The sequence below is a fragment of the Aethalodelphis obliquidens genome, unplaced genomic scaffold (assembly GCF_003676395.1).
Source record: "Aethalodelphis obliquidens isolate GAN/ISIS:26980383/991018 unplaced genomic scaffold, ASM367639v1 scaffold12, whole genome shotgun sequence".
Taxonomy (NCBI): Eukaryota; Metazoa; Chordata; class Mammalia; order Artiodactyla; family Delphinidae; genus Aethalodelphis; species Aethalodelphis obliquidens.
This window is the reverse complement of record NW_020837956.1, coordinates 21,118,147-21,138,348: the sequence shown is the minus strand read 5'-3', so window position 1 is coordinate 21,138,348 and position 20,202 is coordinate 21,118,147. Positions and strand designations below refer to the sequence as shown.

Genomic DNA, 20,202 nt, shown 5'->3' with positions numbered 1-20,202 from the left:
TTCTGACTGTAGGCGTGTCCACATCTTTCCCACCCCTGGTGCAGTGTGGGAACCCACTGTGGACCTGCTCCTGGGTTTGAGTTCTCTGCCTGATTTCGCAGTTGACCTCCCTCCTCCCCATTGGCACTGCCTCCTCCTTTCCTGCTCAGACACCCTCCTCTCCCTCCCCTCTGAGAGTTCTTGGTGGCTCTCGTGACTCTCTGGCCCCAGGTAAGTGACCCTCCCATCCCATCCCACTGCTCTTGACTTTTTTGCACCATCTGAGCTGTTGATGCCCTTGGACTCTTCCTCACCTTCCTGACTTTAAACCTGCTTCTCGACCTTCCAGGCAGCCTCCTGTGCACCTTCTTTCATCATTTCTTAAATTTGTTCCAGAGCCCTTTGCCCCCCACCTCCTTGTTCTCCCCTGGGATCTTATCTGTGCAGTGGCTTCCAAGATCATGGGGGATGGGTGACTTCCGTGTCCCCTGCTCTCACCCTGAGGTCTCTCCAGAGTCAAGCTCTGTGCTTCCATCCTCCTGCTGAGCACCCTCAGGGTCCTCATGGCTGAGGCAGATCCAGCATCAGAGGCAGCGAGGGAGGATGTGCCACCGTCACGGCATCACGGACAGAGCACCTCATGTTTCCCCAAACTGCCTCCCTCCTACAAGGTGCAGGTGTTCCCTTTGATCTTCCAATTGCAGCATCATCTTTGACTTTTGCTCCTATCGCCTCCTGTTCCCAGCAGATTGCCGCATCCCATTAGGTCTTTCTTGAACAGTAAGAGAAAATACAAAAGCTACCATCCCCGTCTTGCCCCTGCCTTTCCTCTCAGTTTGCACTTACTGGCTCCCTTTTGACCTGCCCCCATAGCTCCCACCCGGTCTCCTTGCAGCCCTGGGCTCTCCATCCTAATCTCGTGTTTTCATCCACCCCCTGAATACACCTCTTCCATGCATCTCACATTTATGGACTTCCTGGTGCCAGCAGCGTAAAGATGAGTCTCCCTGGCCAGACATTCAGCGTGTCCCAGCGCACCACTCCACACTTCCTCCTGTGCTGCTCTACAGGCTCCGACCCACCCTTCCCAATGCCTGTGCCGAGCCCTGGACGGCACCTCTCTGCAGCCCCAACATGAGCCTTTCCCCCTTGGCCCGCCGATCAGTTCCTATGTTTTTCAAGCCCCAGCTCCACATCTGTCCCCGCTCTCAGGTCTTCCCTGGCCTCCTCAGGGGAGTGGGGAAGGGAAGCGCCTTCTCAGCACTGTCCACAGGCATCCAGCCTGTGCACTGCCTGACTACCTCCCGCCCACTGATTTGCTCCACGTTTATTTAAACCTCATTTCTATTCTTTAACTTGGAGCACTACAAGGCAGGGGCCATATCTGGAAATCTCTGTGGCTCCCATGGTGTCAAGCTTGGTCCTGGCCATGGATTAGTCACATAATAAGTATCTGCCCATTTGCTGTCTGGTTGTGACATGGATTTCTCTCCATTGCCTCTGTGAGGCTAACAAATGGCTGGGAGGGAGACTCCATTTCCATTTCATCCATCCTCCCGTCCAGCCATGCATCCGTGTGCTCACTTAAAAGCTATGGAGCACCACTCTGTGTCAGGCATCGTGCCAGGTGAAAGCAAAGCCCAACAAGACAGCCAGGGGCAACCACAGGGATTGCCCAGCTCCACCTCTGCCCCCCAAACCTGTTAGTGCTCCTGGGCAGTGGTGGGTTCCGTAGTGAAGACGCAGCGGAGGGGCTCCCTAGGCTGGGTGCCCTGGGGTGTTTGCCTACTGGCTGCAAAACACACAACCCCTCCATGTAGGTCCTGACCCAAGAGGCTGTGCGAGTTCCAGGGAGCAACTCTGAGTCTTGACTGGCCCAGGCCCACCCTGAAGCTCTGCCCCTCCTGTAGACCTCGGGTCCCCTGACCTCCACAGACCCCCTCGGATAGGGGCCCCTGGATCTGGGCAGGCACTGAAACGGGCTCTCCTACTGCCTGTCTTCTAGCCACCCCGGCCTGGGTCTTTCCGCTGAGTGAATCCTCTGAGGCCAGAGCACAGGATGTTGTGTTCCAGTCCTTGCGTTGTGGCTTGTGACCCTGTCAGCCCCCCAGGGGGTCCTGCTGTCTGTGCATCTCCCCGTGAGAAGAGAAAATCCATGTTGGATGAGGTATAGCTGGTCTCCACGGGAATGTAAGCCCATGAAGGCAGGGATTGCCATCTGTCTTAGTGATGCTGTATTCCCGCTAAAACCAGTGCCGGGAATGCCCCATCTTCCTTTCCTGTGCTTAGTTTGGGATTGAACCTCTGTTACGAAACAGTGGTGATTTCCCATCAGCAGCAAAGGGGGTCAGTCCCTCTAGACCCTGAGGGGCAAGGGTGGGGGGATCACCGAGCTCTCCTGGAGTGGGGGCTGTTCGGAGGACTTGAACTCAGTCTGCTCTGAGCTGGAAGGAGGTTTATCCTCATCTGCGGCAGCCGCTCTCCTGCGGACAGAGCAGGGCACGGGGCTCCCTTTTGGACTGAGCAGTTTCATGTGGAGGTGGCTTCCTGGGGAATGGATGGGCTGTGCCTCTGGAAAATAGGGCTCGGAGCTGTGCCTGGACACTGAGGCTGGCCTGGCCTGGCCTGCCGGTCAGCCTGCCCTCAAGTTTGCGGAAGGGACTGCATCTCCTGCGGCTTTGAAGCCCTGGCCAGGAGCCTCGTTACAGGGCCACCCATGGCTCCCTCGGCCCTTGCCCCCTCCTGGAGCTAGCCTGGGCTCCTCACAGCAGGAGCTCTTGCTTGCCATCTCTCATGGGTGTTTTTTTCTCCCCCATTCTTTTAAGATTGGTTGGGGAGAGTGGGCCTTGGGAGAAGACCCCCGGATCTCTGGGTATGTACTCGCCGTGCACACCCCCATGTGTTTTTTGACTCTCTGGTTCCTGGGCTGGATCATGGGATCAGAATTAGGGCCAGAGGAGACCTGGGTGCTGTCAGACTCAAGCCCCTCATTTCACAGACGGGAAAGCAGAAGCCACCCTGGTGCCACGGACGGTGGCCCCAACTCTGTGCCGCCCTCCACCAGCGCAAGTCGCTTCACGAACACCCAGCTGAGAGAGACGGCGCTGTCCGCATTTGACAGAGGAAGGGGTCGAACTGAAGCTGGACCTTCTCCCTGGCCTCAGGGCACAGAAAGCAGCCTTGATGCATTTGCACGCAGGTCCTCACGGCTCCAAAGCTGGCGCTTCTGACCCATCGTGTGTCTGCTGCCCCTGCGCGGTTCTAAGTGAATAGAGGATTCCTCTCCAGACAGAGTGAGAAATTAAACCACATCCCACAATGCCTTAGTCAGCCCATCCCGGAAGGTTTCAGCATCAGGGGAATAGAGCGAACCCGGGCTGGCAGTGAGGCAGGTGGCCGAGGCCCAGGGAGGCTCTCCAGCCTGATGACCTAGTTTGTGGAGAGGATGGAAGGTTGGGGGAGGGGACCTGGGCGGAGCACCCTGAGCCTGGGCCGCAGGCGATGGGGAGCTAGAGGCGGCTGCTGTGCTGACGGGCAGGAGGGAGTGGACTCTTGTGTAGCTTCCCAGCAGCTTACTCTGTAATCAGCTCAGCAGGTGGGTCAGTTGCCCAGGGGGAGGCTGCTGCCCAAGAGGCCCCAGGGCTAAGATGCTCAGCTGCGCCCGAGGGGCAGGCCTGGCACAGAAACCTCTGTGGTGACTGCCCCTCCCCCTCTCCCCGGCTGGGCTGCTGCGGGGTAGCTGGGGCAGTCTGGTGGCGCACACCGGCACCCAGTGTCCCTTAAGAGCGACCCTGAGAGCCCTGGAGCGGGGCTTTGGGCCAGGGGACACGAGCCTGTAGCTACGCCCTTGTCCGCCTCACCAGCTTGCTGCTTGAGAACCAGGTCCCCAGGGGGCGGGGGCCAGGCTGCTTGGACAAGGCTTTCTAGGGTGTCTCTTGGAGGCATAGGTGAGAAGGGGCTACAAAGTGGCAAAGTCCTTAAGGGGCTCTCTGACCCTGCAGCTGTTGGCTGGGAATAACATTGCCCAATTTGGGGACCACGTCTGGCACGTAGTAGGGGCTCACGTGGTATTGTCTGAAGCTGAGGGCTTCCCCCAATCTTGTGGCTTTTCCGCAGTCCCTGCCCCGGTCAGCTGGCACCTGGACACCTGTACCCTCGGTCCTACCTTACTTCTGGGCAGATGGAGGCTTCGCCCCTCCTCTCCCTCGGCCCTGGATCCTTCTCCCAGGAGGGATCTTTGGCAGAAGGTGTGGGCCGGGCAGAGATCTGGGGTGACCCGGGAGCCCTGCCGGACCCCCAGACTCAACACACCCTTTCTGGGGCTTCCCTGGTGGTCCAGTGGTTAAGAATCCGCCTTCCAATGCAGGGACATGGGCTTGATCCCTGGTCAGGGAACTAAGATCCCACATGTCGCGGGGCAACTAAGCCCACGTGCCACAACTACTGAGCCCATGTGCTCTGGAGCCCACGTGCCACAACTAGAGAGCCCTTGCATCGCAACTACTGAGCCCGCGCACCACAACTAGAGAAGCCCATGTGCCACAAGGAAGATCCCGCGTGCCGCAACTAAGACCAGATGCGGCCAAATAAATAAATAAATACTAAAAAAAGAAAAGAAAAAAACATACCCTTTTCAGCCTCAGGCAGCCCCAGATGGTGACCCCAATTCCAGAGGACCCCTGATTTGCAAGTTCACTCAAGGACAGTGAACTCCAAACTTTGTGAGCAGGAGAACCTGGTTAACATTTCTTTCATTAAAAGAAAACAAATGGGGTCTTCCCTGGTGGCGCAGTGGTTGAGAGTCCACCTGCCAGTGCAGGGTACACGGGTTCGAGCCCTGGGCCAGGAAGATACCACATGCCGCGGAGCAACTAAGCCCGTGCGCCATGACTACTGAGCCTGCGCTCTAGAGCCCGTGAGCCACAACTACTGACCCTGCGCATCTGGAGCCTGTGCTCCACAGTGGGAGAGGCCGCGACAGTGAGAGCCCTGCGCACCGCGATGAAGCATGGCCCCCGCTCGCCCACCACAACTGGAGAAAGCCCTCGCACAGAAACGAAGACCCAACGCAGCCAAAAATAAATAAATTAATTAATTTAAAAAAAAAAAAAAGAAAACGAATGAACCTACCCGCACACTGCCTCTATTACCAGAAATGTGCTCTTTGAAGCCATTAATTGGGAAAATATAGAATGACAAAGAGATACTATGGATTTGATGTCCTTTGGAAATGAATTTGTATTTTATAATTGTAAGAGCACCTGAAGGTCACTGGGTCTCAGCTTTCCTGTCTGTAAAATGAGAGCCCTGGGCTGACATTAGCTCTCTGGGCCCTTCACTCTGTGTCATAGACTCAGATAGGAGCATGGTGGTATATAACAGTCAGTGGGCTCATTTTATTTTTCCTTTTTCTGAAGTACACACCTCCCAGTTAAAACAGACTTACATTCTCAGGAAATATCTTAAAACTCTTAGATAACCGATCTGCCCCTATTTCCTGCCCAGCCTCCTCCCTCCTCCCTCCCCGCACCCCCCCACCCCCAGTCTTAGAATAAGGTGTGCAATACTAGTTGAATGAATGGATAGAGGGATGAAAGGAGGAGGGTGTTGGTCCTTGGGCAGCCTGTTCTATACGTGCCAGTGCCGCCCTGTAGAGTAAATTTAACCTGTGTCTTTCTCCAGCAAGGAAGCATTGGGCAGAAGAACCGAGGGTGAGGGGCTTAGGCAGGAAAATGTCACACCAACCACAGGGCCATAGAGCCTCAGCCCCAAAGGGATGGCTGCTGCTCCTGGGTGCTGGGCGTCCTCAGCTCCGTTCTTGTTCTCTACTCCTCAGAGCCAAAACCTTTGGTCCTGCCCATCAGAGACAGGTCTGCTGCCCCTGAGAAGCCTGCCCTGCCTTCCTCTCAGTCTGCTCCTATTCTGACAGCCTTCTCCTTCAGCCACACCAAAGAAACCCAGCCCTTGCTAAAAGAAGAGGACCAGAAGGAGAGTGGCACCAAGGTACCTGGAAAGCGAGGGGAAGAGGAAGCTGGGGTCAGAGTGGACCACTGGCTGAACACAAACATGTTTCTGAAATATGTAAGTGTGGGACCAGCTTGAGGAAAGCAAGGAAGAGCCCCGAGGCAGCTGCCCCTAGTACTTGAGGCCAGAACCTATAGATGGGTTTGGGGTGAAGGCTGGAGAGAAGAAGAGAAAGAAGAGAGGAGAAGGATGGAGGTGAAGGGAAGAGTACAGTGGGGAAATGAGGGGTGGGGATGACGGAAGAAGGAAGGGCAGAAGGAGGTCACACATGGTTCAGAAGCAAGTAGGATGTGGGGGAGAGTGCAGAGGGGCTTAGGTGAACCAAGCCTAGTAATTTGAACCAACACCCAAAATAGCAACCCAGAGGCAGCTGACTCAGAGGCAGATCAGCCAAAGGCCTGTGCCTGACAGGCTGACAAATACCTTGGACTTCTAAGGTGACCTTGATCCAGATGATTCATCCAGATTCTCGTCTGGATGAATTTAGTGAAACGTGGAGAGTCACTGTTATGGTCATCATTTGAAACAGAGATATAAGAGTGCAATAAACATACCCTGAAAGCCTGCTGTATGCATATACTATGGGATCCAGTGATGCTGGTAAGGTCCAGGCACCACATCCTCCCACTCCAGCGAGGGTGACGGACCGTGAGACAAAGGAAGAACAATTCAGGGCCATGAAATGATCTCATCCTCCACCCCACCTTAGCCGCTCACTCCCATGGTCATACTGTAGACGTTGGCACTGCAAACAACTTCACCACCGTCACTTCTCAACCTCAAGCACCCCACTCACTCACCACCTTCTCCTACTGTTCTAGCTCAATCCATCTAATATTCCAGCTCTAACACTTGTCCTTCTCCTGCATCAACAATGTTCTCCTTGAAATGGGATCATTCCCACCAGCATCCTAGCTCTCTGTTTCCTCTCTCATCTTAAAACCAAACCAAACCAAAGAAAAATATTGCCTTGTGTCTCTACTCGTCCTCTCCTGAGTGCAGGCCAGCGGGGCTTAGTCCCCGCCAGCCCCGTTGAAACTGCCCCCATTGAGGCATCAATGAGGCCACCTTCCCATGTGCAACACATCTCAGTGCTCTTCCAGCTTGACCCATGGCCAGCTTTTGTGGCTCATCCTTCTTGAATTCCCCACTGAGGGACGGAGATGAGGGATGGCTTCTTTCTTGCTTGTCTGACTACATCAAAATTAGCTCCTTCCTGGTCCTTCTTTGCTGCCGCCTTCTTGTCTTCCTGACCTCTACGTACTGGAGCCCCCAGGGATCAGACCTCTAGCGTCTTACCTATTTATACGGGCCCCTGTGATTTGATCCAGCCCATGGCATTAGGTACCACCTCTATGCTGAGGACTCCCAAGTCTCCCTGTCCAGCCCAGACTTTCCCCAATCTCCAGTAGCTCTTAAATTATATGACTATGTTTATATAGAACTGATACTCGATGTCTCCATTTAAGTCTCTAATTATATCTCAAACTTACCTCGTCCAAGGCTTAACTGTTGAACTCTTACCCTTGCAAAACCTCTTTTTCCCCGTGTCCCCTCTCCATGAATGGCAGTAAAAGGCAACTCCAGCCTTCCAGCTGCTCCGGCCCCATATCTTGGGCCCATCCCTGCCTTCTGTCTTTCTCTCTCATCCCACACCTCATATATCAGCCAAAGCTGTGGGCTCTACTTTTGAAACATGTCCAGAATCTAGCCATTCTGCCATCTTCATTCCTGCTATCCTAGTCCAAGTCCCACCTCATGGGAACCCCTTGTTCTATTTTTGCAACTTCTCGTGAGTCTTAAATTATTTCAAAATAAAAAGTTATTAAAAACAACACTTAGAGAATACCCCCCATCCAGCCAAAGAAAAAGAAAAAAAAAGAATCAGATCACATCACTCTTCTGCTCAGAACCTCCAGTGGCTTGCTGTGTCCTGCGGAGGAAAAGCCCAAGTGCCCACCATGGACCACAGGGCCCAGTGCGCTGTGACTCCGGCCCCATCCCTCCGGCCCCACCTGTGTCCTGCCTCTCCTCTGACTCAGGGCGCTCCTGCCTCAGGACTCCCAGCCACGCCCAGCGCACCTCAGCCTCAGGGCCTGCTCCCTGCTTCATTTCATTTATGTCTCTGCTTCAATTTCACCGCCTCTGGGAGTCCCCCTGGGTCTCCCTACCCGAAACAGAAGCCCCATCACTCTGTGTCCCTTACTTGCCTTCCGGTGCATGTTGCCTGATACTAGAGGCTGTCTGTTTGCTGTCATCTCCCCACTCCATGTGGCTCATGGGGAGCAAGGCCTTTGACCTTTTGTTCATTCTCAGAACAGCAATCAGCACACAGGAGCCACTCACATTCCTGATGATGGAATGAATGGTATAGAAGCACACTTGGGTCCCCAAGGTGATGGAGTTTGCCTTGATCTTGTACCGGATCCAGGTCACCATTGCCAGGTCTGCCCAGGAGAAGATGCGGCTGAAGCAGATGAAGGAGATGGAGTTGGCCCGGAGAGTGAAGGAGCCGGAGAGGGAGAGGGGGAGGGAGCTCGCTTCCCAGAGCCTGGGCTCCCGGAGGACCTTGATGAAGGAAGGTACTGGGTGCTTGGGAAGGCCTCCTCAGGCTGGGGAGGCTTCTTGGCCAACACCTGGGCCAAAAGAGAGGCTGTCCACGCCTCCCACCCTCTCCGTCCTGAGACTGGACAGGGAGCCATGTCTGCTGTCTTGTAGCTCACTGACGGGCCCATTTCCAAAGGGGGACTCTGGGGCCGGGGGACAGGCAGGACCAGCTCTGTCCTCGGACTTCCTCTGCCTCCACAGGCCTCCTTACCCTCCGGGGCAGTGGGACCCTCTCTGTGCCCACTGGGCTGAGCAGCCCCTGCAGAAACAACACTGGCGTCGTCCTGAGGAAGCGGGCCGACAGGGCCTCACTGCCCAGCATCCCTGTCAGAAGCAGGAACTCAGCTTTGCCCGCCGTGCTTCAGGCAGGACCTAGACCAACTGGCTGGGGGGCACGTGTCCCCCTCGCTACGCTGTCTTGGGGTGCTTTGGGGTGTGGCAAGGGTGACTTCTGCTGCTCTGCTTCTGCCAGTTGCCCATGTCGGAGGAGGGGGCAGCCTGGGGTGGTCACCTTGCCAGAGACAGGAACAGTGTCTGGAAGTCAGAAGTATCTGGGAGCCAGGCTGGGGACCCAGGGCGTTGTAACGGGAATCGTGGATGGCTGGACAGGTGTGCCCAGCCTGCGTGACATGTCCTAGAGGACTCACCAGTGCACCGGGACCACAGATGCTGGAAGCAGCCTCCATGGGAGTAGCTGGAAACACCAGGAAGAGGAAAAAAGGGTTCTGGGAAGACCCTGGGTTCTTGCTTGTTGCCTCATAAAATGTCAGGGCTGGACAGGGCTGGTGACAGACTGGGATCTGAGGACCTGAAGGTTCTATGGGGACACTCAGGAAGGTGCCAAGGGACAAGGGGAGGCCCTGTCCCCTTTCTACCAGAGGAGTGTCTATTTTGTCTCCCCTTTTTGAATACTGGGGCTCCATGCAGGATTTCATTTGAAAAGATTTTGCTAGTAAAGAACATTTGAAAACAACCAACCTGGTTCAGAGTTTCTTTAAATGTGGACATTGTTGGTAGAATAGAGCATCATTTTTGTGCTAGAAATAATATTGACTGACCTCCCTTTTCTATTCTCTTTCTATCCTTTTGATTCCATCAAGTAGAAAGTCTTAATCTGGTGCTAGTTTTTAGCACCTCTCTAAGACTTGTGAATCTCCTTTTTAAACAAAGAGATCCTTCTCCCAGCTTGAGACATCAGACGCTGACTGTCCTTTTGCAGCTTGAGTTTATAATGTTCTTTTACTGTCCATATTTATCGTATACCATGACAACTAATCATTTACCAATTATGGTAGTGACATAAACTTCCCTTTAAAATAAACTTATTTAGGATTTGAAAAGTGGGTTGATTTGAAGAAAAGTACCATATAAATAAAGTAAAAGTAATTTCGAGATATAGCAAAAAAATCATGAAATCGGTAACTGAACGGTTGACACTTGGGAAATGTTGAGCTATCTAACCTAAGCCACTCATTTTATAGACAACAGAGACTCAAGGTCACCCAAGGTCTCTCAAGGTGATGGTGGCCCATAGGGACTATGGCTAATGAATCTTTGGCAAATGAATCTTGATCCAATGGCAAAGCTGAGAGGAGAATCCAGGAACGAGTTCTTTTTTTTCTTGGTTTTAAATAAAGGACTGCCCCGATTCAGATTTACTCAGGACCTCCTAGATAGGCCATAGGGAAAGTCACGTAAAGACGAACCTCTGAAGAGAACTAGGCAGGAAGTGAGAGCTCTGGATTCCAGTTCAGGCTCTGTTGATGGAGGAACTGAGGCACTGTGGGCGTCCCCAGCCTCTGTGGGCTTCTGGTGCCTCAGCTCTCTGATTGGAGCATTGGACTGGATGGAAACCTCCAAACGTCCTTCCTGTTCTAGAATTTTATGATTCTGACATCTGTCCCCAAGGAAGGACAGCCTAGAAAACATGATCTGATTTTTAAACAACATCCCTGCTTATTGTCAGTCCCTGCAAGTGTGGCCACATCTTGACCACTCAAGTGTCAGCTAATCGTCTCGTCGGTGCCTTCTCTGTCTCCTGCTTCCTCCCGCCGTCTGCCTTTGGGCCGCTTCCCTGTCTTGGGTGGCTTCACAAAAGGATGGAGAGTCGGAGGGAAGGAGGAGGAGAAGCCGTAACACGGGCTCCTGGGTGGGGATGAGGTGAGAGCAGGGGAGTCATTCCTTGACAGACTTGCTGGCCTCACCTCGAGCCACAGACAGGGCGGGATTCTGGGTGTGTCACCAGCGTGGTGGGCTTGGTCACATGACATCAAGAGCCTATCACAGGCCAGCTTGTTTATAATAATCAGATGGGCAATGGTAGGGGTAGAAACTGTCAACCAGGGGTAGGAGTTCGGTGGTCTCTGTGGCTCCCCAGGGAGTGCAGCCTAGGCCCTGGCTTCTCACCCTCGCGGCTCCCTTCTCCCTGCGTGCCCCCCTAAGGTGGGCTCGGCGCTGTGCGGGTCGCGGGTCCTCTGGGTAACACTCGCCTGCTCCTTTCCTTCTCTGTGAGTGCAGCTCACTCCTTACCTGCGGTGCTTACTTTGGGGTCTCCTGAGTGGGAAGAAGAGGAGGAGGAGATGGACCTTCGGGCTTTTAAGGAGCTAAGGCCTTTCTCGAACACGGAGCTGGGGCTGGTGGATGCCCTGCAGTGCCTGGACCGCAGCGACTGGTGAGGAAACACTCCCTGTGCTCCGGCCGCCGCCCCCCCGCCTCCCCCACTGCAGGCCCTCGTGGCTCTCCTCGTGGCCCAGATTTCATCAGAAGGAAGCATTGTCCCCAGGAGGAGGCGTGAGGGGGAGTGCCTGTGGGTCTGGCCGCCTGCGCCTGCCCCGTGCACTGCTCTGTGGTGCACCAGAGCCAGCCCTAGAAAGTACGATCTGACTCCGTGGCGCTGTCATGGGGGCCTGAGGAAGGTCACAGCCCTTCATTTTTCTAAGTCGAGTTCATTCTGCTCCCGTGTTCCTCCCACACACAGTCTTAGTTGCGAGCAGAGCGATGACTTGGGGTCCAGAACCTTTGCAGGAAGGCCTCCTCGTCTTCAGTCCTCGCGTGCCAGTGCCTTCTCTTGCAGGTGCTGGCTTTGTGTCTGGCATAGGCCCGGGCTCTGGGGTGGGCTTCCATCCTGGGTGGGGATGGGCCCCGGGCCCCGTAGAATGGCGTGCACGGGACGGTTAGGATTTCAGCCTAGGGGTTACACCAGGACACCCTGCCGCTGAGGCCATTGAATCCCTCCGCACTGCGGTGGAGGTGCTGGTGATGGGCATGCCCTGGTCTGCAGAGGGAGGGGGCTCCTCCCATGCCCACTGCCTGTGACAGGGCCTGGACTTGCTTCTCAGGCAGATGAAGGAGAAGGGCCTGGTGAGCATCCAGCGCCTGGCGGCCTGTCACTCGGAGGTCCTCGCTGGGAGGCTGCACGACGTGTCCTTGGCCGTGACTGGAGAGGTGAGGCCTCCTGTGTCCTGTGTACTCCGCTTGACCCCAGCCAATCCCCCTTCCCTGGTGGTGTTGCTCAGTGTGGGTCACACAGCAGCCACGGAGGGGCCCACGGCTCCCTGCAACATGGGCATCCCTGCCTATTTCTCAGCCCTCAGCCACTGAAGCAGGAGCTAGCCACCCATTTCTCAGATTGGAAAGCTGAGGCCTGGAGTTCCCTTATTTCTAATCTCTGGGTATTGAAACAATCAGCATCTTATGTGCCCATTTGTCACAGCCCTGCATTGTCCTCTGTACTTAGGACGCCTCAGGAGGGATCGAGTGTTCTGGGCCAGATCTCTAACTTCTGGGCAGTTGTAACATTTCCCAAATTCTTTCTCCTATGGGGCTAGAGCTTGGCCTAGGCTGGGCTCAGAGGGGCAGTAAGATGTATCGTATCACAAGTGGAGCCCATGACCCATGCCCTTGGGAATAGACTGTTCCAGTGGGGGGCCTGTGAAGGTCCAATTAAATAATTGTGTTTTCAAGACTAAGTGTTGCACAAATTTCAGATGATAATGATAATAATAGAATTGATAATTATGATGATAGTAACAGTAACAGTGTTTCTTTAAAACGGGACTGTTTTGCCCAGAGCAGCTGCAGGGTTTCTGTTTCTAGCCTGGCGAGGCCTAGGCCCGGGTGAGGGTGAAGTCTGCGGGAGGGTGGTGCAGGGTTCCTTCTTCGTATGTGCTGGAGCCCTTGGCAGGGCCCAGCAGCCTGGCAGGGTCCCCCTCCCATCTCTCTCCAAGGTCACCAACCTCCGCTCCAAGGTGTCCCACCTGGCCATCAGCACCCTGGGAGAACTTTTCCTGGCCTTGAAGAAGAATATGGACCAGGAGTCTGAAGAGATCGCCCGCTGCCTGCTCCAGAAGATGGGGAACACCAGCAAGTTCATCCAGAGGGCGGCCAGCCGGTCCCTGGGGGCCATGGTGCAGCACGTGACCCCCACCCGCTCCCTGGTGGCCCTCATCTCGGCGGGCATCTAGTATGCGGGGGCCTGTTGTCTGGGAGGGCAGTGGCCTGGGAACGTGACTCAAAGGGGAGAGGCGCTGGGGTGGGGGAGGAGCAGGGAGATGGGGCAGGCACCTCACGTACTTTCCTGGGCGAGGAAGACCCCTGTTCCCTGGTGGGCTTCTCTCCCACCTCTCCTGGACCAGCCTGTGGGTAACGAGGGGAGCTCAGTGCAGCCCCGGGTCCCAGCTGGGAAGGGACAGGTGCTATTGTCTGCTCAACCCTGGGGAGCCTGTAGTGGCTGTGGTAATGTCCCCAGAGACGGGCCGGCAGAGGCACCTTTGGCCTGTGCCTGAGGAGCCCCTGCCACTGTCTCAGGGGAGGGGTGCTTCCTTCTGATGAAATCTGGGCCACGAGGAGAACAAGGCACAAGACCTCCTCCAGCTGGTACCGCTTGGCCTTCTGGGGTGGAGGAGGGGGCTGGCAGCCACTGGAGCCTTTCTACAGCCAGATCTGCTTTCTCTTCATGTAAAAACCAAACACAGTGGCAAAACCAGAAGCATTTCCCAAGCCCTTTCTCCCACAGGGTGAAACAGCTCTCAACCCCAGCAAGCCAGTTACGACACCGACCCTTATGCAGGGTGGCCTATTGGGTAGAACCCAGGGCGTGTTGGAGCAGCCAAGAGGCCTTTGCCTACAGACCCCCGAGCCATGTTGCCTGGGCTCACATCCTGGATTGTTACTAAACTTCCCCATGCCTTGGTTTCCTCATCTGTAAAAGGGGGATAATACTGGGTTGGCCAAAAAGTTCGTTCGGGCTTTGCCGTAACATCGTAGGGCAAAACCCGAATGAACTTTTTGGCCAACCCACTGCTAATACTGTTGTGAGGAGTAAAGGAATTGATTCAGGAAAGAGCACGTAGAGCAGCGGCTGCCTCCACCTCGCATCTGCTGAATGCCCTCCGTGGCTCCTGTTAACTCGGGAGAAATGAATTGTACTTAGCTCTGGATTCCTCCCCATGCTGCCGCTTCCTCCCCTGCAAGATGATGACAGGAGTAGCTTACAGAGTTGAGGTGACGCTGGTTTGAAGGTGCTCAGTATGGTGCCTGGCAGGGAGGCTGTGCTCGCAGCAAACTGAGACAGTTGACGGTTGTCCGCAAGGACCAGGGGAGCCTGGTACAGGGCTGTGCATTGAATGCCCGGGGGTCTGGCTAAAATGCTGATTCTGATTCAGGTGCTAATGATGCTGGTCCCTGGACAAAACTGAGTAGGGAGAGCCCAGAAGCCTCCCTTTGTGTTCCACTGGGACGGACCCCAGGGCCAGTGTCACCTCATGGACTGTGGGCACATTGAATCCACATTGAATGGGGTGAGAAATAAAGAGGTGACATCCTGATGGGTTCCTCCTGTAAGATTTCAGGTTCTCCCTAAAATCATCCATCAGCCTCCTATCCCCCCGGCCCCGTCTCAGTTCAGCTCAGTGAATGTGCAGGAAGCTCCCACGAAGCGCTGAAGGGTTGGCATGTGCCTGGCACCAGTGGGGCATGGGGGATTTGACTGAGAGGAAGCCATGCGGGTACCCCTGTACTTCCCAGGGGACAAGGACACTGCCACCCCCAGGGAGCACTACTTCTGCCTGGAGACCTCAGAAGGCACAAGTAGGTTATTCTAAGTGGAGAAAATGTGGGGAAGTGCATCATTTAGGCAAAGGGAGGACAGGAGCTCAGGAAGGAACGGGGATGGCAGGCACACAGTGCGTCTGGTGACGTCACGTGTCTTCACGTGCTCAGTCCACCCTGTCATCATCCTTAGTTCCAGTGTCAGGAAGGTCTGCTCTTTCCTTGAAGATTCCCTTTAGTCTGCTCGGGACCAAATTTGGAGCCCACTGCGGCCTGAAACATGGATGCACAGCTGTAGGTCCGTGTGTGCCAGGCTGGGGACCCACACACCGCATCCCTTGGCTGGGCCCTTGTCCGTGATTGTGTTTCCTTTCAGCCACCGAAACCCCTTAGTCTGGAAGTGCACTGCCGAGCACCTCTCGGTCGTCCTGGAGCAGATAGGCGCCGAGAGGCTTCTCTCAGGCACCAGAGAGAGCACAGACGTGCTGGTGCACCACCCGGTGAGGCTGGCCCAGGACTCCAACCAGGACACCAGGTAATGCGGGGCCAGGGCCAGCCCAGGGCAGACAAGGCAACCAGCCAGCCTCGAGGGCCCAGGCCCAAGTAGCTCAGCTTCCCCGGGGCCACTCGGAAGGACAGCCGGTGGACGAAGCTGTGTCCTTTCCCTGCAGCTGTTGTCCCACCTCTCCACACCGCCACAGCCGGGCCCGCTCAGGGAATGGCCACTACCCGCCCCCACCCCGGCTCCCCTTTCTCACCTTCCACTCCCTCTCCAGCCGTTGCAATCTTGCTCTAGTTCCTGTCCCAGCCCAGCTCCATTCTCTATGAGGCCATCCATTCATTCAATTTTTCAAGAGATATTTGATAAGCATTCTTTTCATTACTATGAATATGACTGTGAATAAGAAAAATTAGGCCCCTGCTGTCTTGGAGATTACCTCCTAGTTGGGTAATAAGCAAGTAAATAATTACGACAATTTTAGACACAGATAAGGGGTAAAACAAGAGGTAGTAGAGAACGGGGTCAGGGCTACTTTAGATTGAGAGTCAGGGGAAATCTTTCTAAGGAGTGACATTTGAGTGGAGAACTGATGGGCTAGTGGGACCCAGCTCTTGGAGGGTCTGGGGTGCAAGAGTCACAGCAAAGGAAGATAGTACAGAGGCTCCCGGGTGGGATAAGCTTGCTGTTTAATGAAGAGAAAGGCGAGGCTTTGTGGAGCACCGTGAGTGAGGGGAGTGGCAGGCGATGAGACGAGAGGGCAAGGCCAGGCCCGGGGTGGGGGCCTCACAGGCCCTGGTCAGGAGCTGGGATTCCCGTTTGGGTGTGACCGGAAGCAATGGAGGATGTTTTCAGTAGGAGTGTGAGGCAGTGTTAGATGGTTTTAAGCAGGAGAGTGATAGGATCTGATTAACTGTCTTTAAAACCTGGTGTTGGGGTGCAGTTAATCACACTCCCCGGTTCATGGCGTGTTATCACCATGTCTAGGGCCCCCAGCACGCTTGGTACAGCTCAAGGGCACGTCCACACTGCGTTCTGTGTTGTGTCTGAGGCAGTGCCTTCGTGTGGGATGTCTGTGCAGTGCACCCCTGGAGGGATGCGACGCACGGGATGCCTCCCACCCTGCCCAGTGCACTCCCACAGTGCTGTACCTCAGTCCTTGTAAGTGGCCCCTGACAGAGCCCAGGAGGATCTCTTTGGGAATTTGCCCGGAGCGCGAGTGAGGTCAGGGCCGTGTTCACTCAGGCCGCCCAGGCATCGCCGGGAGCCCTCACGCACGCGGAGCCCCTCCACCTCCCTCCTGAGTGCCGAGGCGAATACATCCTTACAACATTGCAGTTTCTGGATTTCACATTTTTATCCATCTGATGGGGAAAAGTTCTAGCTCATGGCTGTTTCCGAATACTTTTTTTCCCCTCCCTGATTACTAACAAGTTTGAGTGCTTCTTTATAGGTTTGCTAGCCTTTTGATTCAAAAAACATCTCTTTATTCTGTTCTTCCTACAACATAATGTTAGGCTTTGGGAAATTCGATGGAGAGGAAGAAGGCCTAGAAAAAACAGAGCTTTTTTATACTTGGAACTTGCTGTCTCTGCAGGATCCTGTTTGGGGATTTTCTGCCTCTCCTTTCTACCTCTCCAGGAATCAGCCCATGAAGATAGCAGAGATTCTCTTTATCGGACCCACTACTGTTGAACTATCCTCTATCTGTCCTCTTTCTTAGAGGGGGCAGCAAGACAGTTTTGGTCTTACTACAGTATTCTCCAAAATAATTTGTATATGCCTCAAACCCTTCCTATATCATTAAGGATCCAGGTTTTTGAAAACCAGGTCAGGAAGAGACGACCCCTCAACCCTAGTACCTATCGTTAAATCCCTTCCTTGACTCACTGACCAGTGAAAGGGCTGGATGACTAAAGTTAAAAAAAAAAAATTGGACATTTCAGGGGAGACTAATCATGAAAATATTACCCTACGCACCAGATTTAATGATCCGCAAGCTTTCCTCCTGGTTTCCAAGCTGATGGGTGATCTGATCTGGGGAAAGAATGATTCACAATTTTGGCAGCTTTATCATTTTTTAGAAAATATTCCCTTTGGTTACCTCATAAACAAAAATTATTTATAAAAAAAACAACAAACAAAAAACATCTCTGACTACTTACTGGAGGATTGATGGTGGGGGAGAGGGGCCAGGATGGAGAAGGGATGCCAGGCAGATGGTTACCCCGGAGTCCCGGCAAGAGGTGCCGGAGGCTGCAGCAGGGGGAGGAGGGGTGGAGTGGGGTATATTTTGAAGGCATAGCTGAGAGCAGTTGGGCGCTGAGGATTTCAAAGAGGAATCAAAAGATGATGCTGAGGTTTTTAAACTGAACAACTGGGTGAATGATAGTGCCATTTACTGGCAGGAAGACTATTGTCAGGGAAGTAGAAGGTTTTGGTTGGCTGGTTCTTCATTGTTGGTGGGGGGATGGGCGTTAAGATCCAACATCTCTCCAGATCTAAACCCCTCTCCGTTCCGACCCTCTCTCTCACACTGGATGGCGTTGACAGCACTTCATTTTCCTTCTTGGAACCCTATGCTTCCGGCTTGCATGGTACCACATTCCCTAGTTTTCCTGGTTCCTCTGTGCCTTTCTCCCCCGCCTGCCCGCACCCCGATGCCCGTGGCTGCAGGAGTGTCTTCGTCTTCGTCCCCCTCTTGCAGCCTTCTCTGAGAGGTGCCGTCACTTCCTGTGGCTCCAGCCACGGCAAACTCTGATGCTTCCCCGTGTCTCCCTCCAGGCCAGCCCTTCTTTGAGCATCTGTCCCATCTCTCTGATGCCCCCACAGGACCCATCACCGGGACGTCCCACTGTCATCGTCAGTGCAAACTGTCCCTAAATGAGCTCATTGCCTTCTCTTGAAGCCTGCTTCTCTGGCTGTGTTCCCTCTCTTATTAAAGTCACTATTATTTACCAAGTCATCTAGATACAGAATGGGGAATTTCATACTTCATTTTCCCCCTCCACGTTTTAATATCTTAGAATCCTAGGCATCTCACAGCTGCTGGTGGCCAGGCAGCAGTTATGACTTGGGCTTTACTATCTATACAGTTGCAAACCTGATCGTTGTTGCTCATTGTATAAATGTTTGAATTACAGTTTGCATCGTAGGAACTACATTATGAGCCTTTCTTTGCTGCTTAGCCTTTTATATTTATTTAAGGAGTCCCTGGGGAGAATTGTTAGGTTTAATCGCGTTTAAAATGTCTTAGAAATATTACATTATTATTTGGCATTGAAATGAAGCGTTATCGTATATGAGAAAAGGCATGGAAATAGAGCGATGGGGCATAAATTCGATATTAACGCAAATATTCATCACTGAAAGAATGACCCAAATTCCACAGTTTCTTACAAAGCAACCAACAAGTACTTTATCCAACCTAAGGAAGGAAGGACACTTCCCACAAAAGTGTCACTTCTGTTTCTGAGATAGCATGTAAAAGGATGGCCTTCGCACACGGGGCTGTGTCACTGGAGGCAGTGGAAATCACCAGTGTCTTCTTTTTCTGTTTTTCCTTAGTGGAAAATAAATTAATGGTGCATTTTACAATCAGTGGAGTTTTAGGTCGAGTGAAGTATGATAATTCTAGATGCTTTGGGCTTCCGCTCCAATCACCTACCAAGCCCTGCAATTTCATCTTCTTTAGCAGCTCTTGAATCTGATCGTCCCTACTTACCCCCACCCTCCTGCCTATGTCAGGCCTTCATCATCTTTTGCCTGGACTATTATAATGGCCTCCTAACAGGTCTCCTGGCCCTAACCCTTGTCCCCAAAGATCCGTCCTCCACAGTGCTGCCTGAGACATTTTGACTTCAGTGCAAATCTGATCATTTCTCAGCTTCCCATTGCCTGCAGCCTAAAGCCCAACTCCTTCACATCTCCCTAAATTGAGTCCTATCTTCTTCTCTAGCCTATTCTCTCCCTGAGTCCAGTCCCCGCCGACTATTCTCCAACCACACACCTGTAGACCTATCAGACTGTCTTATGGACACTGGGATGTCTCCCTCCTCCACTTACTCCTTAATCCCATCCCACTTGTGAACTCCTACTCATCTTTTGAGTCCCAACCCAAGGTCACCTCTTCAGTGAAGCCCTCCTTGATGCCCCCCCTTACCCACCACTGTTTATCAGATAGAGTTGACCACTCCCCCCTATACTGCCCCACTGCACACTTCCTCAGACTTCTAAATGTCTCATGCTAGAAAAATGTTAATACACTTTGGTATAGTCATCTAACAGAATACTATTTAGCCATTGAAGAGGATGACGTGGGAAGATGATTAATGGTAAAGTGAAAAAAGCTGGGTAAATATTGCGTATATATTCTGATATCACTGAAAATGTATATATGCTTGGAAAAAAGACTATAAGAAAATATGTACAAATTTAAGTGGTTTTCTCTTGACAATGAGATTATTGTTGTTTATTTCATGAATCTAGTTCTTAACTGGGTGGGGATTACTGTCATAATGAGAAAAAGTATTAAAAATTCTCTTACTGCAATTAGAAGAATTATGTAAAGCAAATTTATATTGCATTTCTGTGGTTGTTTTTCATCCTGCTCTTTCTCCAATGGCAGGTTTTATGGCCGGAAGATGGTGAATATCTTAATGTCAAACACAAGGTTTGATGCATTTCTGAAGCAGTCCCTCCCATCCCACGACTTGCAGAAGGTCATGACAGCTATTAAACAGTGGGTGAGTCAGCAGGCAGCGAGGTGTGAGCTGGTCTGGGGCGGGAATCAGAGCTGAGCCCGGCAGCTCACAGCCCTCACGCTGGTCAGAGGAGGGGGGCATGCACTCCAGAGGCTTCGATTTCATCCACAACTCCTGACGGGTGGAATTTCCTTCCTGGTGCTCAGACCTGCTTCTGCCTCTCACTGCCTGTGTCTCTTGAGCCTCCCTGGGCCTCTTTGCCTCCATCTTTTAAGTGGGGATCTTGATCCGTGACCCGATTACCAGTGCTCTGGAAGACTCCCCTGTGCCCTCCCAGGTGGA

The 20,202-nt window shown here is 53.2% G+C and overlaps 1 protein-coding gene across 1 annotated transcript in view; it reads left to right on the top strand.

Annotated features, from left to right (window-relative positions):
* The window catches only part of TOGARAM2 (TOG array regulator of axonemal microtubules 2), a 39,804-nt gene that overhangs the window by 4,105 nt on the left and 15,497 nt on the right, over window positions 1-20,202 (top strand). The window contains 10 exon segments of the mRNA XM_027113485.1: window positions 2,805-2,851; window positions 5,816-5,982; window positions 8,408-8,585; window positions 8,812-8,937; window positions 8,940-8,975; window positions 11,128-11,281; window positions 11,949-12,054; window positions 12,837-13,072; window positions 15,035-15,193; window positions 19,785-19,902. Coding sequence (XP_026969286.1) covers window positions 2,805-2,851; window positions 5,816-5,982; window positions 8,408-8,585; window positions 8,812-8,937; window positions 8,940-8,975; window positions 11,128-11,281; window positions 11,949-12,054; window positions 12,837-13,072; window positions 15,035-15,193; window positions 19,785-19,902 — 1,327 coding nt within the window.